Genomic DNA, 24,470 nt, shown 5'->3' on the forward strand with positions numbered 1-24,470 from the left:
GTTCCTGTATCCTGTGATCAAATCGTTAAGTATATTCAAGGATGAGATCAACAGATTTTTAATCAGAAAGGTTATTAAGGATTATGGGGAGAAGACAGGAAAGTGGAGTTATCAGATTTTGTTGTAATATTGTTATAATTATCAGGTCAACCAGGGTCTCATTAAATGACAGAGTAGATTTGATGGGCTGAATGGCCTACTTCTTCTCCTACATAATATGGCTTTAAGTCTCTGGAGACTACATTATTATTTCAGTAGAAACTCCTCAATTCCTCTCCTCAGATGCAGTCTACATATACTGTGGCCCACTTCACATGATGAGATCAGAACTCTTGCTTCTAAATATGGTGCTGCAAATAATCTAATATTGCTGTGTTCTGTCAGATGCTGCTACCTTAGATGTGTGTTATGTATTGGCCACATTGTTCCCAGCCCAGAGTTATGCTTGCTGCAGGGTATGCTAATTATTTTTCAAGCAAATTGTGGCATGAATTCACCACTGGAGAATTGAGGAGCACAATGGTCTAACTCATGGTGTTTGTCACCAATATTGCTGCTCCTGCAAATTCCAGACCATTGTAACATAAACAGGACAATTTTAACAGCATCAGAGGTGGAACTTGGATCAGCAGAACTGCTTCCTCTTTTCATTTTGCAATGTAAACATTTTATATGTATTACCTACTGCCAGTCAGTGTGAAAGTGTCACCTATTGTTCCAAATCCTGTAACACCTGGGCCTGGTTAATTGAATTTCCAAAAGCAGGGTGTGCCCCAGATGGTTGCTGTTAACCCCAATTAAGTTAAGTAGATGCCCAATTAAGTGGATGAGGAGTAGTGCAATATTGTTGTGTTCAGTTTCAGCAAGGAAGTGATTGCAATATTGCACCTGGAAATTTGTGCGATTTTTTTTTTAAGAGAACAAAGCACAAGGACCTTTTAAATGTCAACATTGGGAACTCCCCAGCCTTTTCTAATCTGTTTTAAGTGCAAGTACAGTAGTCTTTTCACATTGTGGTACAAGTAGTACAGTGTCTTTTGGTTTACTCTAAATCACTCAATAATCCAATTGCTGGATAGAATGACCTTTCTATATAGGCGTAGGCTGTATAATCAGACATTCACATATATTTCTCCAGTTTCGGGCACTTCACACTTTGGAAAATTTCATAGTATTTTTAAATCCAATACTGAAATAATGCCCTCTTAATCCATGTTTTAAGATGTATTTGCCATTCAACAGTTTTAAAAAGCCCTAATTGAATCTATTTCAGTTTGAATTCTATCTGAAATACAAAACATAAGGAATGAAAGGGTGAATAGGCTGTTCAATTGAACTGTCTTTATACAATTCTAAATCAAATGCAGCTCATACAAAATCAGACAAAAAAGCTGCAGATACCAGAAATCTGAAACAAAAGCAGAAATTGCTGGAGAAACTCAGCAAATCTGGCAGCATTTGTGGAGAGAAAGGAGAGTTAACGTTTAAAATCCAGCGACCCTTCCTCAAAACTGGTAGGAGCCCGGAAAAGATAATATATATATACTGATGACAGGGGTGAGACAGGTGGAGAGGAGTAAGTGGATAGACAGAGCTGGAACCTAGAGAGAGAATGACAGTTAGGCAAACAAAGGGATGAATGATATTATGCAAGGGCAAAAAAAGAAGCTGATAATGAGATAACAAGGTGTAGAGCTGGATGAACACAGTAGGCCAAACAGCATCAGAGGAGCAGGAAGGCTGACGTTTCGGGCCTAGACCCTTCTTCAGAAATGGGGGAGGGGAAGGGGGTTCTGAAATAAATAGGGAGAGAGGGGGAGGCGGATAGAAGATGGATAGAGGAGAAGATAGGTGGAGAGGAGACAGACAGGTCAAAGAGGCGGGGATGGAGCCAGTAAAAGTGAGTGTAGGTGGGGAGTTAGGGAGGAGATAGGTCAGTCCAGGGAGGATGGACAGGTCAAGGGGGCGGGATGAGGCTAGTAGGTGGGAGATGGGGGTGGGGCTTGAGGTGGAAGGAGGGGATAGGTGGGAGGAAGGACAGGTTAGGGAAGCGGGGACAAGCTGGGCTGGTTTTGGGATGCGATAGGGGGAGGGGAGATTTTGAAGCTTGTGAAGTCCACATTGATACCATTGGGCTGCAGGGTTCCCAAGCGGAATATGAGGTGCTGTTCCTGCAACCTTCGGGTAGCATCGTTGTGGCACTGCAGGAGGCCCAGGATGGACATGTCGTCTGAGGAATGGGAGGGGGAGTTGAAATGGTTCGCGACTGGGAGGTGCAGTTGTTTAGTGCGAACTGAGCATAGGTGCTCTGCAAAGTTGTCCCCAAGCCTCTGCTTGGTTTCCCCGATGTAGAGGAGGCCACAACGGGAACAGTGGATGCAGTATACCACATTAGTAGATGTGCAGGTGAACATCTGCTTGATGTGGAAAGTCTTCTTGGGTCCTGGGATGGGGGTGAGGGGAGCGGTGAAGGGGCAGGTGTAGCACTTCCTGCGGTTGCAGGGAAATGTGCCGGGTGTGGTGGGTCTAGAGGGGAGTGTCGAGCGGACAAGGGAGTCACGGAGAGAGTTGTCCCTCCGGAAAGCAGATAAGGGTGGGGAGGGAAAGGTGTCTTTGGTGTTGGGGTTGGATTGCAAATGGCGGAAGTGTTGGAGGATGATGCGTTGGATCCGGAGGTTGGTGGGGTGGTATGTGAGGACGAGGGGAATTCTATTTTGGTTGTTATTGCCCCCAGTGTGTGGGGCCCTTGGTGGAGCTTCCCCCGGTGGAGGGCAGCAAGATGCTGGGCGGGGGCCGGCGTCCAGCCTTCCAGGACCCAAGCGTCCGGCGGTGGAAGCTCTTAACCCGGGTCCCCCACCAAATATTTCCCCACCATCTCTGATACCTCTCTATCCTTCCTGGACCTCTCTGTCTCCATCTCCGGCAACCACCTCGAAACCGATATCCATTTCAAGCCCACCGACTCCCAAAGCTACCTAGAATACACCTCCTCCCACCCACCTTCCTGCAAAAATGCCATCCCCTATTCCCAATTCCTTTGCCTTTGCCGCATCTGCTCCCAGGATGAGGCATTCCACTCCCGTACATCTCAGATGTCCTTGTTTTACAAGGACCGCAACTTCCCCCCCCTTAGTGGTCGAGAACGCCCTCGACCATGTCTCCTGCATTTCCCGCAACTCATCCCTCACACCGCCTCCCTGCAATAACAACCAAAACAGAACCCCCCTCGTTGTCACGTACCACCCCACCAACCTCCGGATCCAACGCACTATCCTCCGACACTTCCACCATCTGCAATCCGACCCCACCACCAAAGACATTTTTCCCTCCCCACCCTTATCTGCTTTCCGGAAGGACCACTCTCTCCAGGACTCCCTTGTCCACTCCACACTCCCCTCAAGCCCCACCACACTCGGCACTTTTCCCTGCAACCGCAGGAAGTGCTACACCTGCCCCTACACCACCCCCTCACCCCCATCCCAGGTCCCAAGAAGACTTTCCACATCAAGCAGATGTTCACCTGCACATCTGCTAATGTGGTATACTGTATCCGCTGTTCCCATTGTGGCCTCCTGTACATCGGGGAAACCAAGTGGAGGCTTGGGGACTGCTTTGCAGAACACCTATGCTCAGTTTGCACCAAACAACTGCACCTCCCAGTCGTGAACCATTTCAACTCCCCCTCCCATTCCTCAGATGACATGTCCATCCTGGGCCTCCTGCAGTGCCACAATGATGTTCCCGAAGGTTGCAGGAGCAGCACCGCATATTCCGCTTGGGAACCCTGCAGCCCAATGGTATCAATGTGGACTTCACAAGCTTCAAAATCTCCCCTCCCCCTACCACATCCCAAAACCAGCCCAGCTTGTCCCCGCTTCCCTAACCTGTCCTTCCTCCCACCTATCCCCTCCTCCCACCTCAAGCGCCACTCCCTTTTCCTACCTACTGACCTCATCCCGCCCCCTTGACCTGTCCGTCCTCCCTGGACTGACCTATCTCCTCCCTAACTCCCCACCTACACTCACTTTTACTGGCTCCATCCCTGCCTCTTTGACCTGTCTGTCTCCTCTGCACCTATCTTCTCCTCTATCCATCTTCAATCCACCTCTCCCTCTCTCCCTATTTATTTCAGAACCCCCTTCCCCTCCCACATTTCTGATTTAGGCCCAAAATTGCCTTCCTGCTCCTCTGATGCTGCTCAGCCTGCTGTGTTCATCCAGCTCTACACCTTGTTATCTCAGATTCTCCAGCATCTGCTGTTCCAACTATAGCTGATAATGAGGACCATTCGTAGGTAAAAATGGACTGGCTGTGCTGAAAGCAGCCCATGCCATGACAGGGTATGGGTGGTGTGTAAAGGACAAAGAGGAAGGTGTTAAGGTTCTAAAATTATTGAGCTTGATGTTGAGTCCAGAAGGCTGCAGGATCCTCAAGTGGAAAATGAGATGCTGTTCTTCCAGCTTCTGCTGAGCCTCCTTAAAGCACTGCAACTGGCAAAGATTGAGCCTCACTGTTGTCAAAAATGCTTCAAGTTTCAAAGCCACTGCATCGCCAATGTTGCCCAAAGGCAGGTTATTAATGAGGAAGCAATCATTTAGGAGTGGGTAAACCAGGCACAGGAGGACAAGTGAATTTTGCAAGTGGCAAGTGATAATTGCACTTTTCTAAAAAGCTTTATTAATATTTTCTCCCACACTGGTACAAGGGTGTGATTAACATCACAGTGGAATATCAACTATCCTTTATTGTGTCATTAAATAAATACAAAAGGATTTGTAGAACATTTTTCAAAGATGATGTTACTCCTTTTTATTCTGAGCAACATTAACTCTGAAGTACAAAAGATTATGGTAATTTAAGATCACAAAAAAATACACTTGACTGAAATTTCACAGTTATAAGGTGTCTTGATTCTTCACATTTCACTGGTATTGAGTTCTGTAATCAGCACTACGGTTATCATGGGGTTTTGTCTCAATCGTAATTGAATGTACCTTTCTAAGTCAAATCTTGTGTAGTCTTCAGAGTAGCATTTTAGGATTAAATGATCAACTGTGTTGGTTACTTTGTTTAAAGCTTGCAAAAATATTCTTGTAAATGCTCAGACGGCAGTGTGTTTCTGACCCTCCTGAATCATCTTTTCTTCGGTCTCAGCCTAACATGCACAGACTAAAAGTTCCAATGGAAATGAGCTGCCCAATTGATGTAGACTGTAAGTATAATGTCCACAACTTTGAAGGTTATCATTCATGGCTCCTAACCTTGCTGGTTGCAATGACAGTATTAGAAAACTCATTGGAGGTGTCCGAAACATTTTAATACCCCCGATGTGGTCACATGTCTGCAATAACATTTTTGGTGTTTGATGTTTTTTGTATTGGACCTAAAGTTAAAGATTCTTTGAAGGAAGACTAAGTCTGAGATTTCAGAACAATTGGCAGAAATACTGTGCTTTACACTGATAATTGCTTTAGCCACTTTTTCATATGTTCTGAAATTGGTACATGCTATTTTAGGGAATTACATTATTGTTAAAAATTGCATGGAGAGGGATTGATGGATTCAGTAAAAAGTGGAAGATGGAATTCCTAACTAATAAACTAGAAAGGTGATGTTGGAACTTGTAACCAGGAGATGAGAATGGGGATGGGGTGCAATATCATACAACATTCTAATGAGTAACTATTGCATTACAGAATACAGAAAGCATTGAACAAGTGACTGTTAAGTAGTAAATACTTGGGTCTAAAACTACAATGGACGAAATTACAAAGGGGCTGAACAATGTGGGCTACAGTGAGATTTTTGAATGATCACATGAGAAATCCAGCAGGGTCTATCTCAACATTGGAAGCAATTCACAGCATCTTTTTTACACCTGCTGAGTGGCAGGGCAAATTTCTCACTTGGCAGGGATGAGTTGCCAGTTAAGGTCAATTATAGCATGTTAAAGACCTTATTAAAGCTACAACTCACGTTATTAATATTTCTATGTATCTTAATAGCATCCTATCTTAATTGATGTGCTGAACAAGAAAGACAATAAGAATTCTTGACATCTATGTCAGGGTTGGTACCTTGTAACTTCAGCTCGCTGCTTGCTTCAAAGCATCCTCATGTTGTATAACAGGGCCCAAATTCTCAGAGCACACTCCATGGACTCTAACCACATGCACAGCAAATGCACAGACATTGGCATACGACATGTGCCAACCTGTAAGACCCTCATGGCACATCAACTGACTTACAAATGCTTCTGTAATTCAATGCTGCACCAGCAATAGTTATCATAAGGCAGCTCCAAAGACACTGTGCACTCACGGACACACGCTCAGCTTGTGGACTGGTCCAGGTTGCATCTCTGAGTTCTTTGCTTGCTTTCTTAGTGCTCACTCTCTCTGAGCCTACCTGGATGTTCACAGCATCCGTACCTTACATTGCCTTGCCTTGCCTTGTCTTGCCTTCTTTTGCATTTTTGTACATTGTCTCCTCAACCAGCAATACCAGGACCAGGCTCACTGCACTGTTGTATTGCTATGCTATTTAGTGCAGACACAAAGCTAGGAAGCTTGTCATTATTGTCACCGATCCTCAATAAAGTCAAGGGAGCCTTTGATCAGGGGGGGTCCCAGGACAATAAGTCAAGAGCAGCCTTCACTCCAAGTCCAGGGGCTTGGACAGAGTCAGTCAGCCATTTGGGACAGTCAGTCAGGATGTTCTGCACATAAGGGGTGAGGAACCAAATGCCTGTCAGCCCACTATCGTCTTGACTCTTTCTGCCCTATTGTGGTCTGTTTTTCTCCTGGAATGAGAAAGAGGCAATTATTAAGGGAGATAAAAGTGGGTCTCACAGCTATTACCTTTGGCGCAGTTGATAACGTGTCACAGAATCCCTACAGTGTGGAATGGCCATTCGGCCCAACAAATTCATACCACCCCTCCGAAGAGCATCTCAACCAGGCCCAGCCCCTACCCTTGCATTTCCCCATGTCTAACCCACCTAACTTAAACATCCCTGAACGCTAGGGCAATTTAGCATGGCTGATCCACCTACCTTGCACATCTTTGGACTGGGAGGAAACCAGAGAACCCGGAGGAAACCCACGCAGACACAGGGAGAATGTGCAAACTCCACACAGACAGTCGCCCGAGGCTGGAATCAAACCCGGATCCCTGGTGCTGTGAAGCAGCAGTGCTAACCACTGAGCCACCGTGCCACCCTAAATGTCCTGAGTGAGTGAGTAGGCAGCACGGAGAGCATGTCTGAGTGTTGGATTTGGGGTGGGTCAGAGTGAGTGAGGAAGATGTTGCAGATGACAGAGTGGTAAAACATGACCCTTGGTGGAGATGGGTGCAGTAGCAGAGATAGAGTGGCTGTGAGCTCCCAGAGAGAAGATGGTGGCACTTACACTGGTGGAGCGGAGAATGTCTTTGACCTTCTTCCTATAGTGTTGTGCATTTCTCCAGATGGCTGACTGCACTGATCTAAGTGACCGCCTCAGACCAGACTGGCATGTTCTGCTGCCGTGGCTTCCTCTGCCAGTCCTGCGGGAAGAAGATGCTCTGTGCACCACTCTGTCCAGGGCACTGCCCACATTGTGGGGTGCTATTTCCCCCTTGTCTGCCATGTTTGGGGCAAACATCAGCAACCATGCAAGGCAGCTGTAGATTGACAGTACTTGTCCAGCTGCACAACTGCCTTTTAAGATGGAACCAGGAGAGGTATGCCAGTGGCAAGTTCTTCCAGGAAAGATGCACTCTAAGAATCAGATAAGATGAATGCCATAAGGGTCGAGTAGCTAGTTAGAGGCAAATTTGCTAATATATGTTGAAAAAATCTGCCAAGTCTCAATAGCGGTGCTACATCTGCTAGCATCCAAATCACTGGGGCTATTCAAAAATATAAGAGATTCAGGAAAACTATGAGCAATACAACCACTATTTCTTTAATTATCATTTGTTGAACTTTAAGACTTGGGCCGTTAGGTCCTCAGGATTTGTCAAATTCTGTTCCTTAAATTTGTCCAGTTGTTTTCTTCTGTTAATAATTTTAATTTCCTCACTCTGATCAACACTTCAGGCATCTACTCGTTTGCAGTTAAATATTGAAATCTGGAAATTGCTGTCTAATTTACCCTGGTCCTCCACAAGTTTTTTTCTAAATTTTACATGGAGATCGAAAATTGAAATACATGTGAATACGTATGCTATGAATTTGTTGTACCCACTAAAACCCATGAAACATACCAGAACAAGTTCGACCATGTCTATTCAAATATAACTGAACTTCGAATGGAATGATAAATCTTAATTATTGTCTAACAACCCTCTGGAACTGAAGATTAGTATTTGTAAGTGTGTCATTGCCTTCCATTAGAATTTCATTTTTATTGTAGATGGAAAAAAAATGGCTAAATTACTTTCCCTTTCTATCTTTTTTATTCTAACTTACAGTTTCTGACTTAGACTCTGTCTGGCTCAATGATAAATCTTCAATCTAATTTGTTGAAGAGACAAGGTGTTGCCTAACCTGTTCATAAAAGCCCTAAATCCCTATAGTGTGTGACAAATAACTACATGTTACCATTCAAAAGTCCAGGAAATTACTATGGGCAGCTGTAAATGCAATAAACTGTGTGTGCTATTCCTTCAGCACTGATTGCAAAATCTATTGTATTATAACTTTTGTATGTGTGCAGAACTGGGAACTGGGAATACCTATTTTCCATGCTCAGATAAATTTTCAGCTGAACTAAAATTTTGAAGGATGCTTCAAAGATTAATAATTGTAATTATAACTAGTTAATGAAAACAATTACTTAATTTAAATATTACAGACCAAATTGTCATTGTTTTGTGCAGCAAATTTTGGGAGGGGAAGCAGTTGTAATTATAAGTTAAAGGCAGTAAAATCATTGCATCTAGTTTTTTTTACAATATTAAACCAAATCAAACAAATAAGATAACCATATTTTTTTCTCTGTTTCAAGAGATTTTTTGACTGCAAAGGACAGGGAAAGTATTTTCACAGCAGATCATTTCCCTCTGTGGTACAGGAAATCAGCGGAACAACTTCCAGGCACTTTTGTCTATTCCATTCCATTTAGTACAGGTTAGTAATTGTTTTATTGCATATGTGCTTGAGAGTGGCATTTATTGTTCATTTTGCAATCTCTTTTTATGCATTTCAAAAGTAATATATTTTATTAACAATGTTTTTCTAAAATATATTTAAACTTTAATCAATTAAGTTGGTTATTTTGCTATGTAGCTTATCATTTCTCTTACTTAATTACTAGGAACATTTATCAGCTGTTTCCTATTTATTTATGATATATTTTGACCCATGCTCTGCAATGGCATTTTATTTTGTTTCTCACAACTGCCTTAGTAGATATTCAGTTCACAGTCTCCTGTGTTATAGTAATCATGTAGGTTAATTTCTATTTTAATTATTTCAGATTCCAGACACTTACCTATAAGCTTCCAATGACTGTAAATATAATTATAGAAAGCAAATATATTTAAGGATGCTACTGTCTCCTTTTGGTCTTGTTCCAAGATTCTGACTTGTCCTAATTATGCCCACAGGTGACAGAATAAATATAATTATGATTTCTGTAACATGGAATTTTACTGGTTCTTTGCCAATTACAACCTGTGATCGTATTCCCTTCTCCGTGAAAGCTGTAATTTGGTATTATGATTCTGATATTGTTTTACTTGGAGTCTGTAAGTTGTTTTGTTGTTTGAGCAGAAGTCCAATGTTCAACAAAACAAGCATACAGTGTGCTGTCAGAGAACAATACCTTTGTTATATTCAGATGAGACCTGGCTTCTAAATTTCCTGTGCAATTTCACTTCCAAATAAAGATGTTAACTAACTGACGTACAGCCACTACCACTTGTAGTTGAATTGACTATAGGGAAAGGGCATATGGCTAAATTGCTGGCTGATTCTTCAATAGTTTATCACTCTGTAAATCTTTGCACGTGTGCTATTGCACAGTAATGCTGTAGAGTTATTATGGCACAGAAAGAGTCCATTTGATTACTTGCCAGCTCTTTGCAGAACAATCAAATCAGTCACATTTTCCCACTTCATTCCCTATAACCCCAGAAGTATATTTCCTTCAAGTGCACAACTAATGTCTTTTAGAAGTCGTTTATCATCCCTGTAGGAAGGAATTCCAGGTCATTATCAATCACTCCATTAAAAAATACTTCTTACATGTCCCCTGCACTTCTTGCCCAAAACCTCAACCCAAATGGAAGCATTCTTTCGTTATCCAGCTTTCTCAACTAACCCTGTCTTAATCATTGGAACATAAGAAGAAGATTAAGCCAGTAAAGCCCTCAAACCTGTTCTGTTATTCAGCTATATCATGGCTGATCTACCACAATTTTGTTTTACCACAGTATCCCATACCCCTTAAAGTCATCAGTAATCTGAAATCTACTGACTTCTGTTTTGAATATATTTTCCACAGCTTTCTGTGGTTAAGAGTTCCAAAGGTTCACTATCCTCTTTGTGAAGAAATTCCTTCTTATTTCAGTGCTAAATGGTTTGCCCCTATCTCTGAAAATGCCCCTTTCCTGGTTGTAGTGCCCACAGACATGGGAAACATCCTTTCTGCATTTAGCTTATCTATTCCTTTAAGCATTTTGGAAGTTCCTTTCTTTGAATTCATTCAGGAGATGTGGGCTCTGCTAGCCGGGCCAGTATTTATTGGCCTTGAACAGGTGATGGTGAGCTTCCTTCCTGAACCACTGCAATCTATTACCTGTAGATAAACCCACAATGCTATTATGGAAAGATTTTGACCTAGCAGCACAGAAGAAATGACCATATAATTCCAAGTCAGGATGGTGAGTGGCTTTGAGGGGCACCTGCATTTGGTGGTTTTCCCATGTATCTGCTGCCCTTGTCCTTCTAGATGATATTAGCATTGGCTTTGGAAAGTGCTGTGTCAGAAGCCTTTACAAATTTCTGCAGTGCATTTTGTGGATGGTGCACACTGCTACATTGTGTCGTGAATATTTAAGGATATGTTGCTGAGCCAGTGAGCTGCTTTAGCCTAGATGTTGTTAAGGGTCAATGTTGTTGGAGTTGCTGTCATCCCAGCAAGTGGGGAGCATTCCATCAGACTCCTGACTCTGCCTTCTTGATGGTGAACGGGTTCTGAAGAGTCAGGAGGTGAGTTTTCCCTGCAGGGTTTCTAGCTTCTGACCTAGTGTATGGTAAACACCATGATGTTGATAATGGGGAATTCTGTAATGGTAATGTCACATTGAAGGCAAAGGGATAACACAGTGTGGAGCTTTTATTTTTCTTTATTGATTCATGTGATGAGGGCATCACTGACTAGACAGCATTTATTGCCCATCCCTAATTGCCCATATAGCAGTTGAGAGTCAACCACATTGCTGTGGGTCTGGAATCACATGTAGGCCAGACCAGGTAAGGATGGCAGTTTCCTTCCCTAAAGGACATTAGTGAACCAGATGGGTTTTTTGACAATGGATTCATGGTCATCATTAGACTGTTAATTTCAGATATTTATTGCATTCAAGTTCCACCATCTGCCATTACAGGATTCGAAACCAGATCCCCAGAACATTATCTGGGTCTCTGGATTAACAGTCCAGCGATAATACCGCTAGGCCATTGCCTCCCCCACAGCAGGCCAGGCAGCATCAGGTGAGCAGGAAAGCTGACGTTTCGGGTCGGGACCCTTCTTCGGAAATGGGGGAGAGGTAGGGGCTCTGAAATAAATAGAGAGGAGGGATGGGGCTGGGGAAGGTAGGTTGGGTGGTGATATTGAGTGCAGGTAGGCAATGGTGGGGTTCGGTCAGTGAGGTGGGAGGAACAGATAGGTGGAAGAGAAGATGGACAGGTCAAGGAGGCAAGGATGAGAGGGAGAGTTGGTCATGGGATGAGGAGATTTTGAAACTAATAAAGTCCACATTGAGACCATTGAGTTGTAGGCTCCCAAGGTGAAATATGTTAACACACTGCGTTATCTCTGACTCCAGCATCAGCAGTTCTTACTATCTCTGAAGGTAAAGGGATGATTGTTAGATTTTGTCATGTTATAGATTATCATTGCCTAGCGCTTGTGTAGTTTGAACCTTACTTCTCACTAATCAGCCCAGGTCTGTATGTTGTCCAGGTCTAGTTTCATTTGGGCACGGACTGCTTGAATATCTGAGCAGTCACAAATGGTGCTGAACATTGTGCAATCATCAACAAGTATGCCCACTTCTGACCTTATGATGGAAGTCAGTTCATTGATGAAGCAGACAGAGAAAATTGGGCTGAGAACATTACCCCAAGGAACCTGTGTAAAGATGTTCTGGAGCTGAGATGACTAACCTCCAACAACCACAACCATCTTCGTATGTGTTAAATATAACTTCAACCAGTGGATTGTTTTGCCCCGATTCCTATTGACTTTAGTTTTGCTAGAGCTTTTTGATACCATATTTGGTCAAATGCAGTCTTGATATGAAAGGCTGAGACTTTCACCTCTCCTCTAGAATTCAGGTCTTTTGTTCATGTTTAAACTATTTTCTTAATTCCCGTTATAAATTCTCCTGTCTGTGTCTGTAATGAATGCACATTTGTCTTTGATTTTTTTTTCCTTTCGCATACTTGTAGCAATGTTTAGAGCCCATTTTTATGTGACTTGCTAGTTTATACACATATTTGATCTCTTTCTTTATCAATTTCAAGGTTCATATTCACTGAATGCTAAAATGCCTCCAAAACTCAGACTTGTTATATTTTTAGTAATTTTATAAGCCACTTCATTTGATCTAATACAATCTTTAATTTCCTTTGTTGACCACAGTTGATATACTTTTCCTTTTGGGTTTTTAGGTCTTAAAGGAGGGTATGTTTATTGTAAACAATGTACTATTTCTTTGAATACTAACCATTGCCTGTTGTATGGTTAAATGGATTTTTCCAATCCATCACTACCAACTCATCCTTCATAGGACCACAATACATATGAGCGCAAGTAGGCTATTCAATTAAGTCACTGTTGATCTGATAATCATCAACTCTATTTCCCTGCCTTAACCCCTCACTGATTAAAAATCTATCTATCTCTCTCAGCCCTGAATACACTTAATGACCCATCCTCCACAGCTTCTGAGGTAAAGAATTCCACAGATTCACTACTCTTTGAGATAAGAAATTCCTCCACATCTCTGTATTAAGTGGGCAACTCCTTACTCTGAGAATATGCCTAGACTCTCCCTCTCTGCTCCTATGATGCTGCTTGGCCTGCTGTGTTCATCCAGCCCTGCACCTTGTTGTCTCGGATTCTCCAGCATCTGCAGTTCCTACTATCTCAGAAGAAACAATCTGTCTGCATCTACCATGTCAAGCCCCCTAAGAATCTTACATGCTTCAATAAGGTCTCTTCTCATTCTTCTAAACACCAAATGAGTAGAAACCCAGTCTACTCAAACTCTCATAACAAAATACCTTCATATGCAGAATCAAACTAGTGAACCTTCTCTGACTGCCTCCAACACTAGTATCTTTCCTTAGATAAGTGGTACAAAACTGACCAGAACTAATAATTAGAGATAGTAGGAACTGCCAATGCTGGAGAATCTGAGACAACAAGGTGTAGAAGGTGTAGAAGAAGGGTCCAGACCCGAAATGTCAGCTTTCCTGCTCCTCTGATGCTGCTTGGCCTGCTGTGTTCATCCAGCTCTACACCTTGTTATCTCAGAACTAATAATTACCTTTGTTTGGGTTTTCAGCCCTAGTTTTGGATTGTGCATTATTATATTCAAAACTAATGGAAAATTCTACCATGTTAAAATTTCCCTGAAGTTTTGTTTTATAACAAGATTATTAATTAATCCTTTCTCATCACATAATTTTCAAAAGTTGGTTCCTCAACCCACTGCATTAAGAAAACCATCAAGTTCCAGGAATTAATTAACATCTTTATCAAAAACCTCTGAAACTCTGTTCCCAGCTATCTGACATTGTACATAACTAATATTTCTCATCCCTGGAACCATTCTAGTAAATTGTCCCTTCACCCCTCACTCACATCTTTTCTAAATTATCATTGTCATATGAAAGCCATTGCAATAGGCACCCTGTGAATACTTATTAGCAACGTGATTCTTCAAAGAGTTTTACACAGTTTTTAGATAAGAAAGATTGTTTCGAATTAGTCCCTGCATCTATCACACCCTCCCTCTACACTTTTGCATTTATGGTATCCTTTAAACAAGATACGGAGTATAAAGTAATAAGTCACATTAAGAAGTTACAGTTGCTATGGTATAAAGTAAAATTTGTTTTATCCTTTAGGTAAGGAAATGATTTAATTGTGCCATTGAATGAAACGCCAGCTGTATGGAATATGCCTGTCCTTCTATATCATGTTGTTGCATTATTTTTGACATGGCACAAATAATCCTGATGTCCCAAGAAATGCAAATAATTTTCTCTGTATACTTTATATTTAAACACTGGCACAGCCAGGTGTACATTCATACAATCATTATAATCTGACATTTAGCTCGAGAAAGAAAGTATTTCCATTATATCAGATTTATGCTGGCACTCTATCCAAAGAGATTGAAACAACAAAAGGTTATATCTATAAATAAGAATATAATGATTAGCTATAAATATGTTTCATAACTATGTAAATATAGAGGCCTAGGAGATGCACAATGACAGCAGTGTGATTGCATCAAGTCATCACACTGACATTTAAATATGAAATATAGATCAAAGACTGAGGCTGGCTGGATTTGCCCCAGTGAATCTGCTGGTGGTACAACAGTATAAAGTCAAGGTTGGTAGGATGACATTTTATACCAGCAAAAGATTTATCTATAAAATGTAGTCTGAAATTTTGTTCAAACTGGATTGAAAGCAGCAAATAGGATATGAGATAAATGCTGATGAACTGAAATTGATGACTAAAAGAGTAAACAAACTTTTTTTTGTTGATGTTCAATATTCAAATATCATCCCATAATGAAAAATGTTGGAATATAAGCTACTGTTATGTAATTTGCTGGACCTGTATTAAATGTCCAATACTATCCCATCCATCATACAAATTCATTAAAAATGCCACAAAATAGTCCCAGTTGATCTCTGACCAAAACCATGAATGGTAAAGGTTAACTGGCCTAATGACAAGCTTTACTGGATCGTTTAAGTGTGACGGATAGAGGATAATTAGACATGAAGAGTAATGCCACCCATACTTAACAGTTAAACAGAGCAACCCAATCCATTCCCCTTTCCCTTATGTTCAAGTCACTCCTTCTTTTATGTCTCATATTTCAAATAATCCATCTTCCTCTCATGACTGATTTCTATGGTGCCCGTTCATTGCTCTGTGTCTGAAATCTTTCCTCATCTGTCACTATTCCAAGATTTGCCATTTATTACAATCTCCATGGAGACCAATAATGTTTTAAAAAAGAAATTTGAACTTTCAGTTGTAAGCTGAAAGAATATCACATCAAGATTTCACATCTTGAAACTTTGACTGTAACAAATGTTGAAAAGCACTATTGACCAAATGCTATTTCCTTTTTGTAAGGAAGTTACACTTCAAATTTTTCTTTTATGCTCATCACTACTGTTCCCCCTACAAGATTATGGTCCTTTTTAGCAGATTGTCTACAGTTGTGGCACCTTCTGATGGTGACCCATTCTCCTATTTCACTTAATAGTAACTTCAAACCACTAACTCCAGGCACTTCCCAGTTTCAGAAAGGTTCTTATATCAGCCACTAGCGGTAAAGCCTGTTCTAATTATTTTTCCTCCCAACAACCATGCCAGGACAACTCTAGCAGAAGACATGAAGGATTACAGGATTCATATATTCAACTAAAGGCTGACACCTTCCCAAATTCAGCTGCACTGTCTCTCTGTAAATCATACAGAACTGATGTCTGTTTATGGTATTTATTGATTTCTTGCAAAGCCTGCAACCTGATCTCAAAAAATGGCTTTACTTGGTCTCTTCCCCATTGCAACATGAAACACATGCATTGAGTTAGAAATGCTAATTTACTCTTTGGGGCCAACTCCTTTTCATCTTAGAAGTAAATGAACAGTTCACAACTCAACTATTTAAGCATGTTTCTAGTAACACATTGCTGGGAATTCAGAAGACTGAGGGCTGAATTTTATCAAAAACGGGCTGAGTGTAAATTCTAGGGAATTTGGTGGAGGGGTTTGCTCTGTGAGCTAAAGAGAATTTTCTTATGCTGTTCTCCGTAGCCTCCCATTATCTATGCACAATGCCTATATGACATCCCATTTGCAATGTTTGCCAGCAGCACTGCCCAGGTCCTTCCTGGATTTCTGGCACCATTGAAGGTCAAGCATTGTCAGTTAGGCTGCCACTGTCTTGTTTCCTGAACCTTCAAGTTCCTGTTTACGAAGCGGGAAGCAAGCTTCCTTTTCTGAGCAAGGTGTTTGAGAATATTAGTTGAGCAGCTCAATGTGTAGGGCCATTCACATAGTATGCAGCACCTGAAGCAGTGTGCAGCTGGCCTTTAAATATCATGTCAGTGATGTGAGAGCCACTCTAAGTCCCAGCAGTGGAGACTACAACCACCTCTCCAACCAGGGAATCCCACGAGAAGGACGCTGAAGGGCCCCATCATTTTTTAATTATTCTTTTGTGGGACCGGGGCATCGCCGGCTGCATTTATTGCCTGTTCCTAATTGTCTTTGAGAAAGTAATGGTTAGCTGCCTCCTTGAACAGCTGCAGTCCACATGCTCAATTAATTAATGAATTAATAAAAGTAGAAGATTGTTTGAGAAAAGTCAGAGTGAGCCATGGAGGACTGGGTGCTAAAAATATCACTCAACAAAATAATTTAAATGAAAGTGGGTAAATTCTGCCCATTATTTCTAGTACTGACATTCCCTGCATTTTTAATGGGGTTGGGACTCTGTTGGCCTCCATGGTTGTTGATCCATTACTTCTCTTCAAAGCCTTTGGAATTCTTTTGTCTACTGTCATGATTTTCACGCAAGCCAATATTCATTTTAAACGCTCCAACCTATCATTTTATTTCTAATTCCACAATTTCAAGCAAATAATGACACCATTCCTGAGGCACAATGTTCAGCTGACTGCTGCAAAGATCTTGTGAAATAACTCAGTAATAGAATTTCAAGATCTGGAATTTGATCATCTGCGCTGCTTATTTGAATATTTCACTACAGCATTGCAAGCAAAAGCCAGGAGAATTATAAACTAAGTAGTGGCAAGGAAAATCAAGCATTCAAGTGCAAAAATTTGGAAGTGAAATGCCTGGATTTAGACATGTGGTATTTCACAAATCTAAACTCAAAAATGGAAGAAAACTTAGAAGCATACTTTGGTTACTTGAGGCTAGTTTGAAACAGACATCGGCTAGGTGTTCAGCTAGAAAATACAAAATATAACTTACTATTCTTCAGATGTTGTTAATGAATTTGAGCATTTATATCCCCCCCACCCCCCAAAAAGGTACAAAACATTCAGCAGTCAGCAATAGAAATAATTAAGTATGAGATTTAAATCCAATATTCTCCATGTTCTAATCATCTCAGTGACAGCTGTTACAGTTTGGCTTTTCACCTGACAATTTTAACTTATGTTCACAGCAGAAAGGCAGATTTCACAATCTGATATTCTAATGAGGTGAAGCCTGCATGCTCACAAGTGCCATGAATAACATGATATTAATCCTGGCCTGTTATCTGTACAGAGACCATGTAAAACTGCATCTTTTAGGCATTTGCCTAGTGGTGAGATCAGTTTCTCGCTAGGCAGCAGTGAATAGAATAGAACAGAATAGCATAGCAATTTATTGTCACGTGTATTTTTACAAAAAAAATGTAAAAAGTTTTATAAGTCGCCTTACCACGGCACGTAACTTCATGACAGATGTCATTAATAAGAAGAAAAAAATTGCATCATTAATATTCATCTTCATATCTTACCAAACATAGACACCTTCTTCAGAATTCTCACATGTTAAGTCAGAGCAGGTACCTGGTAACTTCAGTTCACTGCTTGTTTCAAAGCATCTTCATGTTGGACAACTGGCACCGACATCTCAGAGCACACTCCATGGACACTAGCCACATGTACAACACATGCACAGACATTGGCAAATGACATGTGCCAACCTGTAAGAACCTTCATGGCATATCTCCAGTTGACTTAGAGAATGTTTCTGTAATTCAATGCTGCATCTTAGGCTACAGTGGCAATTGCTATTGTCAGGCAGCAGCAAGGACACTGTGCACTCAGGGAGACACATTCAGGTCATCATGCTTGTTCTCTTAGAGCTCACTCACTCTGAGCTTACCTGGATGTTAACAGCATCCCTGCCTTACCTTGTCTAGCCTTTTGGCACTCTGCCCCCTTAGCCAGAGGCACCAGGCTCAAAGTATTTCTGTTTTGCCTTACTATTTAACGCAGCCACATATACAGGGAACTTGTCATTGTTGTCAGCAGTCTGAAGTTGTCACGAGAGATAGCCCTCCAACAACGTTTCCATTGTAAGTCAAAGACAGTCCCTAATACCAGTCCAGGGGCTTGGAGACAGTCAGTCAGCCACCCAGGGTGGCCAGAGTCAGAATGCACTACACATCAGGGGTGTGGAGCCAAAAGTCTGGAAGTCCATCACCTGGCTTGAGTCTTTCTGCCCTACTGTGGGCTGTTATCCTCCTGGAATGAGAGAAAGGCAGGTATTAAGGGAGACGAAAGTTTGTGATGCACCTGTAACTTTTGATGCAGGTGGGGAGATGGAGTGGGAAAGTGAGTGAGCAGCACAGAGGATTATTAATGTCAAGAAGGGGTGGATGAGAGCAAGTGGGAAAGGTGTCAGAGACAAAAGTGAGAGCGGTACTGCATGGCCTAAGCTGGAGGTGGATGCAGAAGGTCATTTGCCTTCTTCCTTCACTACTGGACACCCCTCCAGATGCCTGAGAGTGCAATGATCTGGGTAGCAACCTTGGATAAGGTTGGCAGGGTCTGATGGCTTGATATCCTCTGATGGTCCTGCGAGAATACTCCCCATCTGCCTGGATTGGTGCAGCTCCAACAACATTCAAGAAGCTTGACACCATCCAGGACAAAGCTGCCCATTTGATTGGCATCACATCCACAAGCATCCACTCCGTGTACCACCAATGGTCAGTAGTAGCACTGTGTACTATCTACAAGATGCACTGCAGAAATTCACTGATGCTCTTTAAATGGCACCTTCCAAACCCATGGCCAGTACAAACTTGAAAGACAAGGGCAGCAAACAGAAGGGAACACCATCATGTGAAAGCTCCCCTCGAAACTGCACAACATTCTGTCTGCGAAATATATCACTGTTCCTCTAATGGTGCTGGGTCAAAATCCTGGAATTCTCTCCCTATTGTAATTGTGGGTGCAAGTACATGAAATGGATTTTAGTGGTTCAAAAAGGCAATACACGATCAACTTCTCAAGGGCAGTTAGGGAAAGGTGATAAATGCTGGCTCAGGCAGTTATGCCTACTTCTCCTGAATGAATAAAACATCAATTGATTTCTGAGATAGCAAGAACTGCAGATGCTGGAGTCAGAGACAACACAGTCGGAACTGCAGGAACACAGCAGGCCAGGCAGCATCAGCGGAGCAGGAAAGTTGACATTTTGAGTCGAAACCCTTGATCTGAAATATCAACTTTCCTGCTCCTCTGATGCTGCCTGGCCTACTGTTTTCCTCCAGCTCCAATTGTATTATGAATTGATTTCTGTGTTGGTCTAGCAAGTCATTCAGTTTAACAGCAATTAAGGGCAGGCTATAAATGCTGGCTTATCAACGATGCCCACATCCCAAAAACAACAAACTAAATATTGGAAACAAAAAACCATACCTGCTTTCTTCTCTTCATCAAATTTCCACTTTCACGATGTTCCAACTTTGACAATGCTTGTGGTGCACATTTGCTATGACCATTCATTTAATTAAAAACAAATAATTAATTATATAATAATACTTACCTGGGTGATTGCTGCTCCAAAAGTATTCAAGAACCATCCAAGATCAGTAATCCACTTAAATGTCATCCCGTTCATGATAGTAAACATTCATGCAATCCACCTTTAACATGCAATAGCTGCAATGTGTACCATCTACAAAATGCACTGCAACAGGTCCCCAAAACTCTTTCAAAAGCATCTTCCAAATCCAAGGCCTCTGCCACCTAGTAAAACTAGGACAGCAAATGCATGAAAATACCATCCCCTGAAAGTTCCCTCTAAATCACCCACTGCATGATTTGCAACTGTATTATTATTTCACTGCTTTTGCTGGGCTCAAATTTCAGAACTAATTTCCTATTGTCATTGTAAGTACTTACACAGCAAGGACTAAGTGGTTCAAGCAAGTATCTCAGCACCACCACCATCTCAAGTGCAATTAGGGATGAACAAATGCTCACACTGCTTGAATGAATTTTAAAAATATGCAGAAGCAGTAAGGCACTTCCAGGTATGAAAACTACAATATCAGATTCCCACAATATATCTTGTCATAAAACAAAAAGGTTACCTGAAATGCTTTTTTAGTACATTTCTCTGATTCTCAGATGGACAAAACATTGTAAACTTTCTTAATAGAACTTCTGATCATTCTCCCCGGCTGAAGCAATATGAATGACTTCAGACTTCAAGGCTACTTGAAACCTCACACTTCTTGTTCTTTGATATTAAAACAGATCCATTTATTGATTACTGATCCAATTTTTCTCAGTGGCTATGCAGTTAAGAAGTTAACAATTTTAAAACTTTCCAATTAAGGAATTAGAACAGTCCACTGGCCACGTTGTATTCCATGTGTTTTAATATTGTATTCCATGTGTGTTTTAAGAAAACTGTAAACACAGATAGCAATAACTGAAGGGCTGTTCTGGTGCAGTGATAGTATCCCTACTTCTGACCCTGGAGACCTGGGTTCAAGTTCCACGTACTCCAGAGGTGTGTAATAAAACCTCTGAACAGGTTGATTAGGAAAATAGGTTAAATAAATAAACAATAACTGGTTGTTTCATTATGACCTAGAATTAATTTATAAAATATCCATTGTCTGTCAACAGATTATGAATTTGTTCAACTTGAATTATTAGGGGTTTCACTAAGCTGACCTGATTACAACCCTTTTTCTACAAATGATCAAGAACACATCTGAAGTCAATTAAAAATTAAATTAGTGTTACTGCTATTGTAAAACTTAGAATGAAAACCTTATTGTTAGATTGATGTCTATTAGATAACTGGAATTGTGTCAGAAAGAATGAGTGGATGTTTAATAATGTGGGAGAGCTACAGGTGGTGTCAGGAGGAAGTCTAAAATCAAATAATCAGACACAGCTTCTAAATGAAGCAATCTTGATGAACCAAGTGGCCTCTTTGTGCTCTTAATTTTCACACATTACTGCCATGGAAACAATAACAATGATGATTGATGATGTATATATTTTACTTTGATACTAACAAAACACATATTCATTTTGATAGAGACAGAAAATAAAAGCAATGTTGTGACAGCTAGTACAACTGTCCAGCTCTTGGACAACAGAAAATCACCAGTAGTTGCAGGTAAGGATATTTTAAATTCTTATTAACCAGCATATTTGTTTACATGCAGTCTGAACAATTTATAATCTCTCTATGGATTAGCTGCACCAATCCTGTCCTCCTAACAAGGAGATGCACATAAATGGCATGTGGATCAGAATTGTTTTACTGCACTCGTATGCTGATGACATGAAGCTCTTCATTTTCACCACATATCTTGACCTTTCCAGTATTTCTTAATACCCATCTCTTAGACAAAGTCTTTGGTCATTCTCCTAATATAATTCAGTGACCTCAATATCTAATTTTAGCTGATTGAACTTCTGTGAAAATTTTTGAAATATTTTTCTCCATGAAAGCTGTTAATTAAGTGCATATTATTGTCGTTTTATCCGATTGATCCATGTACTTTTCTGTACTACATTGATTTAAAATTCTCATCCATATTGTAGCGAATATCCAATTCATGGTCCATATCCTTTAGTATATAATTTTTAGTTTTAAGCATTAAAGTTTAATAGTAAACATGCTATTGAAGCAGCTTGAAATGTAGTGCATTTAGAAAGTTGGGGTCATGTTGCCTTAAGAGGTTAATGGGCCCCTCTGTTTTCCAGAATACCTAAGATAAGTGGCTACTCAACAGGTCACCCATGTTTGTTTAATAGAATCAGAATAGAAAATATGGTGTTATTAAAATAGCAGGTGGCTTACTTAGCTGGAGAAGTGCATCAGCAATGTTTACAGTTATAGTAGCCTTGAGGTGTTCAAACTAAATTTATTTAAAAGCATTCAGCAAGCCCTAAATGCTAGGTTAAAGACAGTCCATAGCAGTCTATGTTGATCCTTGGAAACGTTCTCTGGTTTCAATTTATCTGTGTGTGTTTGCTAGAAGAAATTATTTGCCACTTGAAGCTGAGAGAGTTCAGAAGCAGAAATGGCTAGGCTCATCATAACATTTCATCAAGCTGTTCACACAAAGACTAGCTGTTCACTAAAACTGAAATTGTGAAGGTAATTAGACGCTTGGGAGTGGACTCAGGACTCATGGAGAACTCAGTATTTGGAGAAGAGAGCGAACTACCAAGATGCGTGTGCATGTTGAGGTAGTCTGTGTCAGAGAGATGTTTCAAGGAATCTAAAGCCAGACCTTGGAAAAATGAAGAATTAGAATCATTTATAAAGAAGACAAAATTTTAATAAAATGTGGGAGCCACAGTGTCATTAATGTCCGGCTGGTATATGACTATATTAAGTGTATTCTATGGGCTGTTCGGCCACAGTTGCCTGATAGCTCATATTTACCTCATGATAAAATCTAAATTTTCTATATATAGCGTACTTGGTATAGAATCAATATCTTACCTGTTCAGTACATCTATTAATCATTATTGTTTATATTCTGTTTGTTCAAACAAAAACATTTATTTTATCAATCTTGCTGCTTATCTTCTTACCCTTGGCTCTTCTACACATTAAATTCTTTAAATGAATATGGTCTATCAAACCAGATCAATACAAAGATTCAGCTTGCCCACTATTCACATAATTGGGACCATAACAATTTGGCAGACTCATTCAGGATCTCCTCATCTCCATAGTCACCTCTACCCAGGTCCCAAAATAGCTTTCGGTTGCTCTAAATCTGATCTATTGTATATTGTCTATCCCTCACTGTCAGAACGTTCAGTTGTCCTTCTCTACTCTCCATCTAAACACTTTACTTTCTCTCAGTTTTCCACCTGCACCACTTTCCCAAAACCTACATGCTTAACCAAGCCACACTCACCTCTCCTAATTTCAATATTAATGCATGCCTTCTTTGCTAAAAGCCTTACATAGATTTAAACTTGAATGCAACCTTCAACCTCCCTGTCTAATGTTAATTTAAAAAACTTATTTCTTAGATTTCTCAAATTTCCCATGTAATGAAATACCTTTTGAAATGCTAAGACCTATGTGAGGAAAAAACTACGAGAGTGCACCGCTGTGAAAATATAAGCAACTTTTCCAACTCACATCAACACCTGGTACTTTAAGATGGACTGCATCACTTTTTCCAGTTTTAGAGTCATTATTTGTTAGTTCTAATTCTTCTTCTTTCAATTCTGGACAGTTCTATTCAATCACGAGCAGAATAAATCTATTCTTCGTTGAGCCCCAGGTACCGAGGTAATTGAAGTCATAGAGTCATACAGCACAGAAACAGACCTTTCAATCCAACTCATCCATGCTGACCAGATATCCTTGATAAATCTAGTCCCATTTGCCAGCATTTGGCCCATATCCCTCTAAATCTTTCCTATTCATATTCCCATCCAGATGCTTTTAAATGTTGTAATTGTACCAGCCTTCAACACTTCCTCTGGCAGCTCATTCCATACACGCACCACCCTCTGCATGAAAAAGTTGCCCATTAGGTCCCTTTTAAATCTTTCCCATCTCACCTTAAGCCTATGATGTCTAGTTTTGACTCTCCCACCCCATGGAAAAGACCTTGTCTATTTACCCTATCCATGCCCCTCATGATTTTATAAACCTCTATAAGGTCACCCCTCAACCTTCGATGCTCCGCAGAAAATAGCCCCAGCCTATTCAGTCTCTCCCAATAGCTCAAACCCTCCAACCCTGGCAACAACTTTGTAAATCTTTTCTGAGCCCTTTCAATTTCGCAACATCCTTCCTGTAGCAGGGAGATCACATTCTTGCCTCAGGCTAGATCAAAGAAACTTTGATCTGAACCCAAGATAGAGATAACAAGGTGTACAGCTGGATGAACACAGCAGGCCAAGCAGCATCAGAGAAGCAGGAAAGCTGACATTTCGGGTCTGGACCCTTCTTCAGAAA

At 40.8% G+C, this 24,470-nt stretch overlaps 1 protein-coding gene across 1 annotated transcript in view; it reads left to right on the forward strand.

Annotated features, from left to right (window-relative positions):
• cacna2d3a (calcium channel, voltage-dependent, alpha 2/delta subunit 3a) overlaps positions 1 to 24,470 on the forward strand; it is a 791,006-nt gene that overhangs the window by 598,105 nt on the left and 168,431 nt on the right. Inside the window, exons 25-26 of the mRNA XM_048606724.1 lie at positions 8,991 to 9,112; positions 21,567 to 21,647. Coding sequence (XP_048462681.1) covers positions 8,991 to 9,112; positions 21,567 to 21,647 — 203 coding nt within the window. The remainder of the gene's footprint in view (positions 1 to 8,990; positions 9,113 to 21,566; positions 21,648 to 24,470) is intronic.

The sequence above is a fragment of the Rhincodon typus genome, chromosome 16 (genome assembly GCF_021869965.1).
Source record: "Rhincodon typus isolate 14 chromosome 16, sRhiTyp1.1, whole genome shotgun sequence".
NCBI lineage: Eukaryota > Metazoa > Chordata > Chondrichthyes > Orectolobiformes > Rhincodontidae > Rhincodon > Rhincodon typus.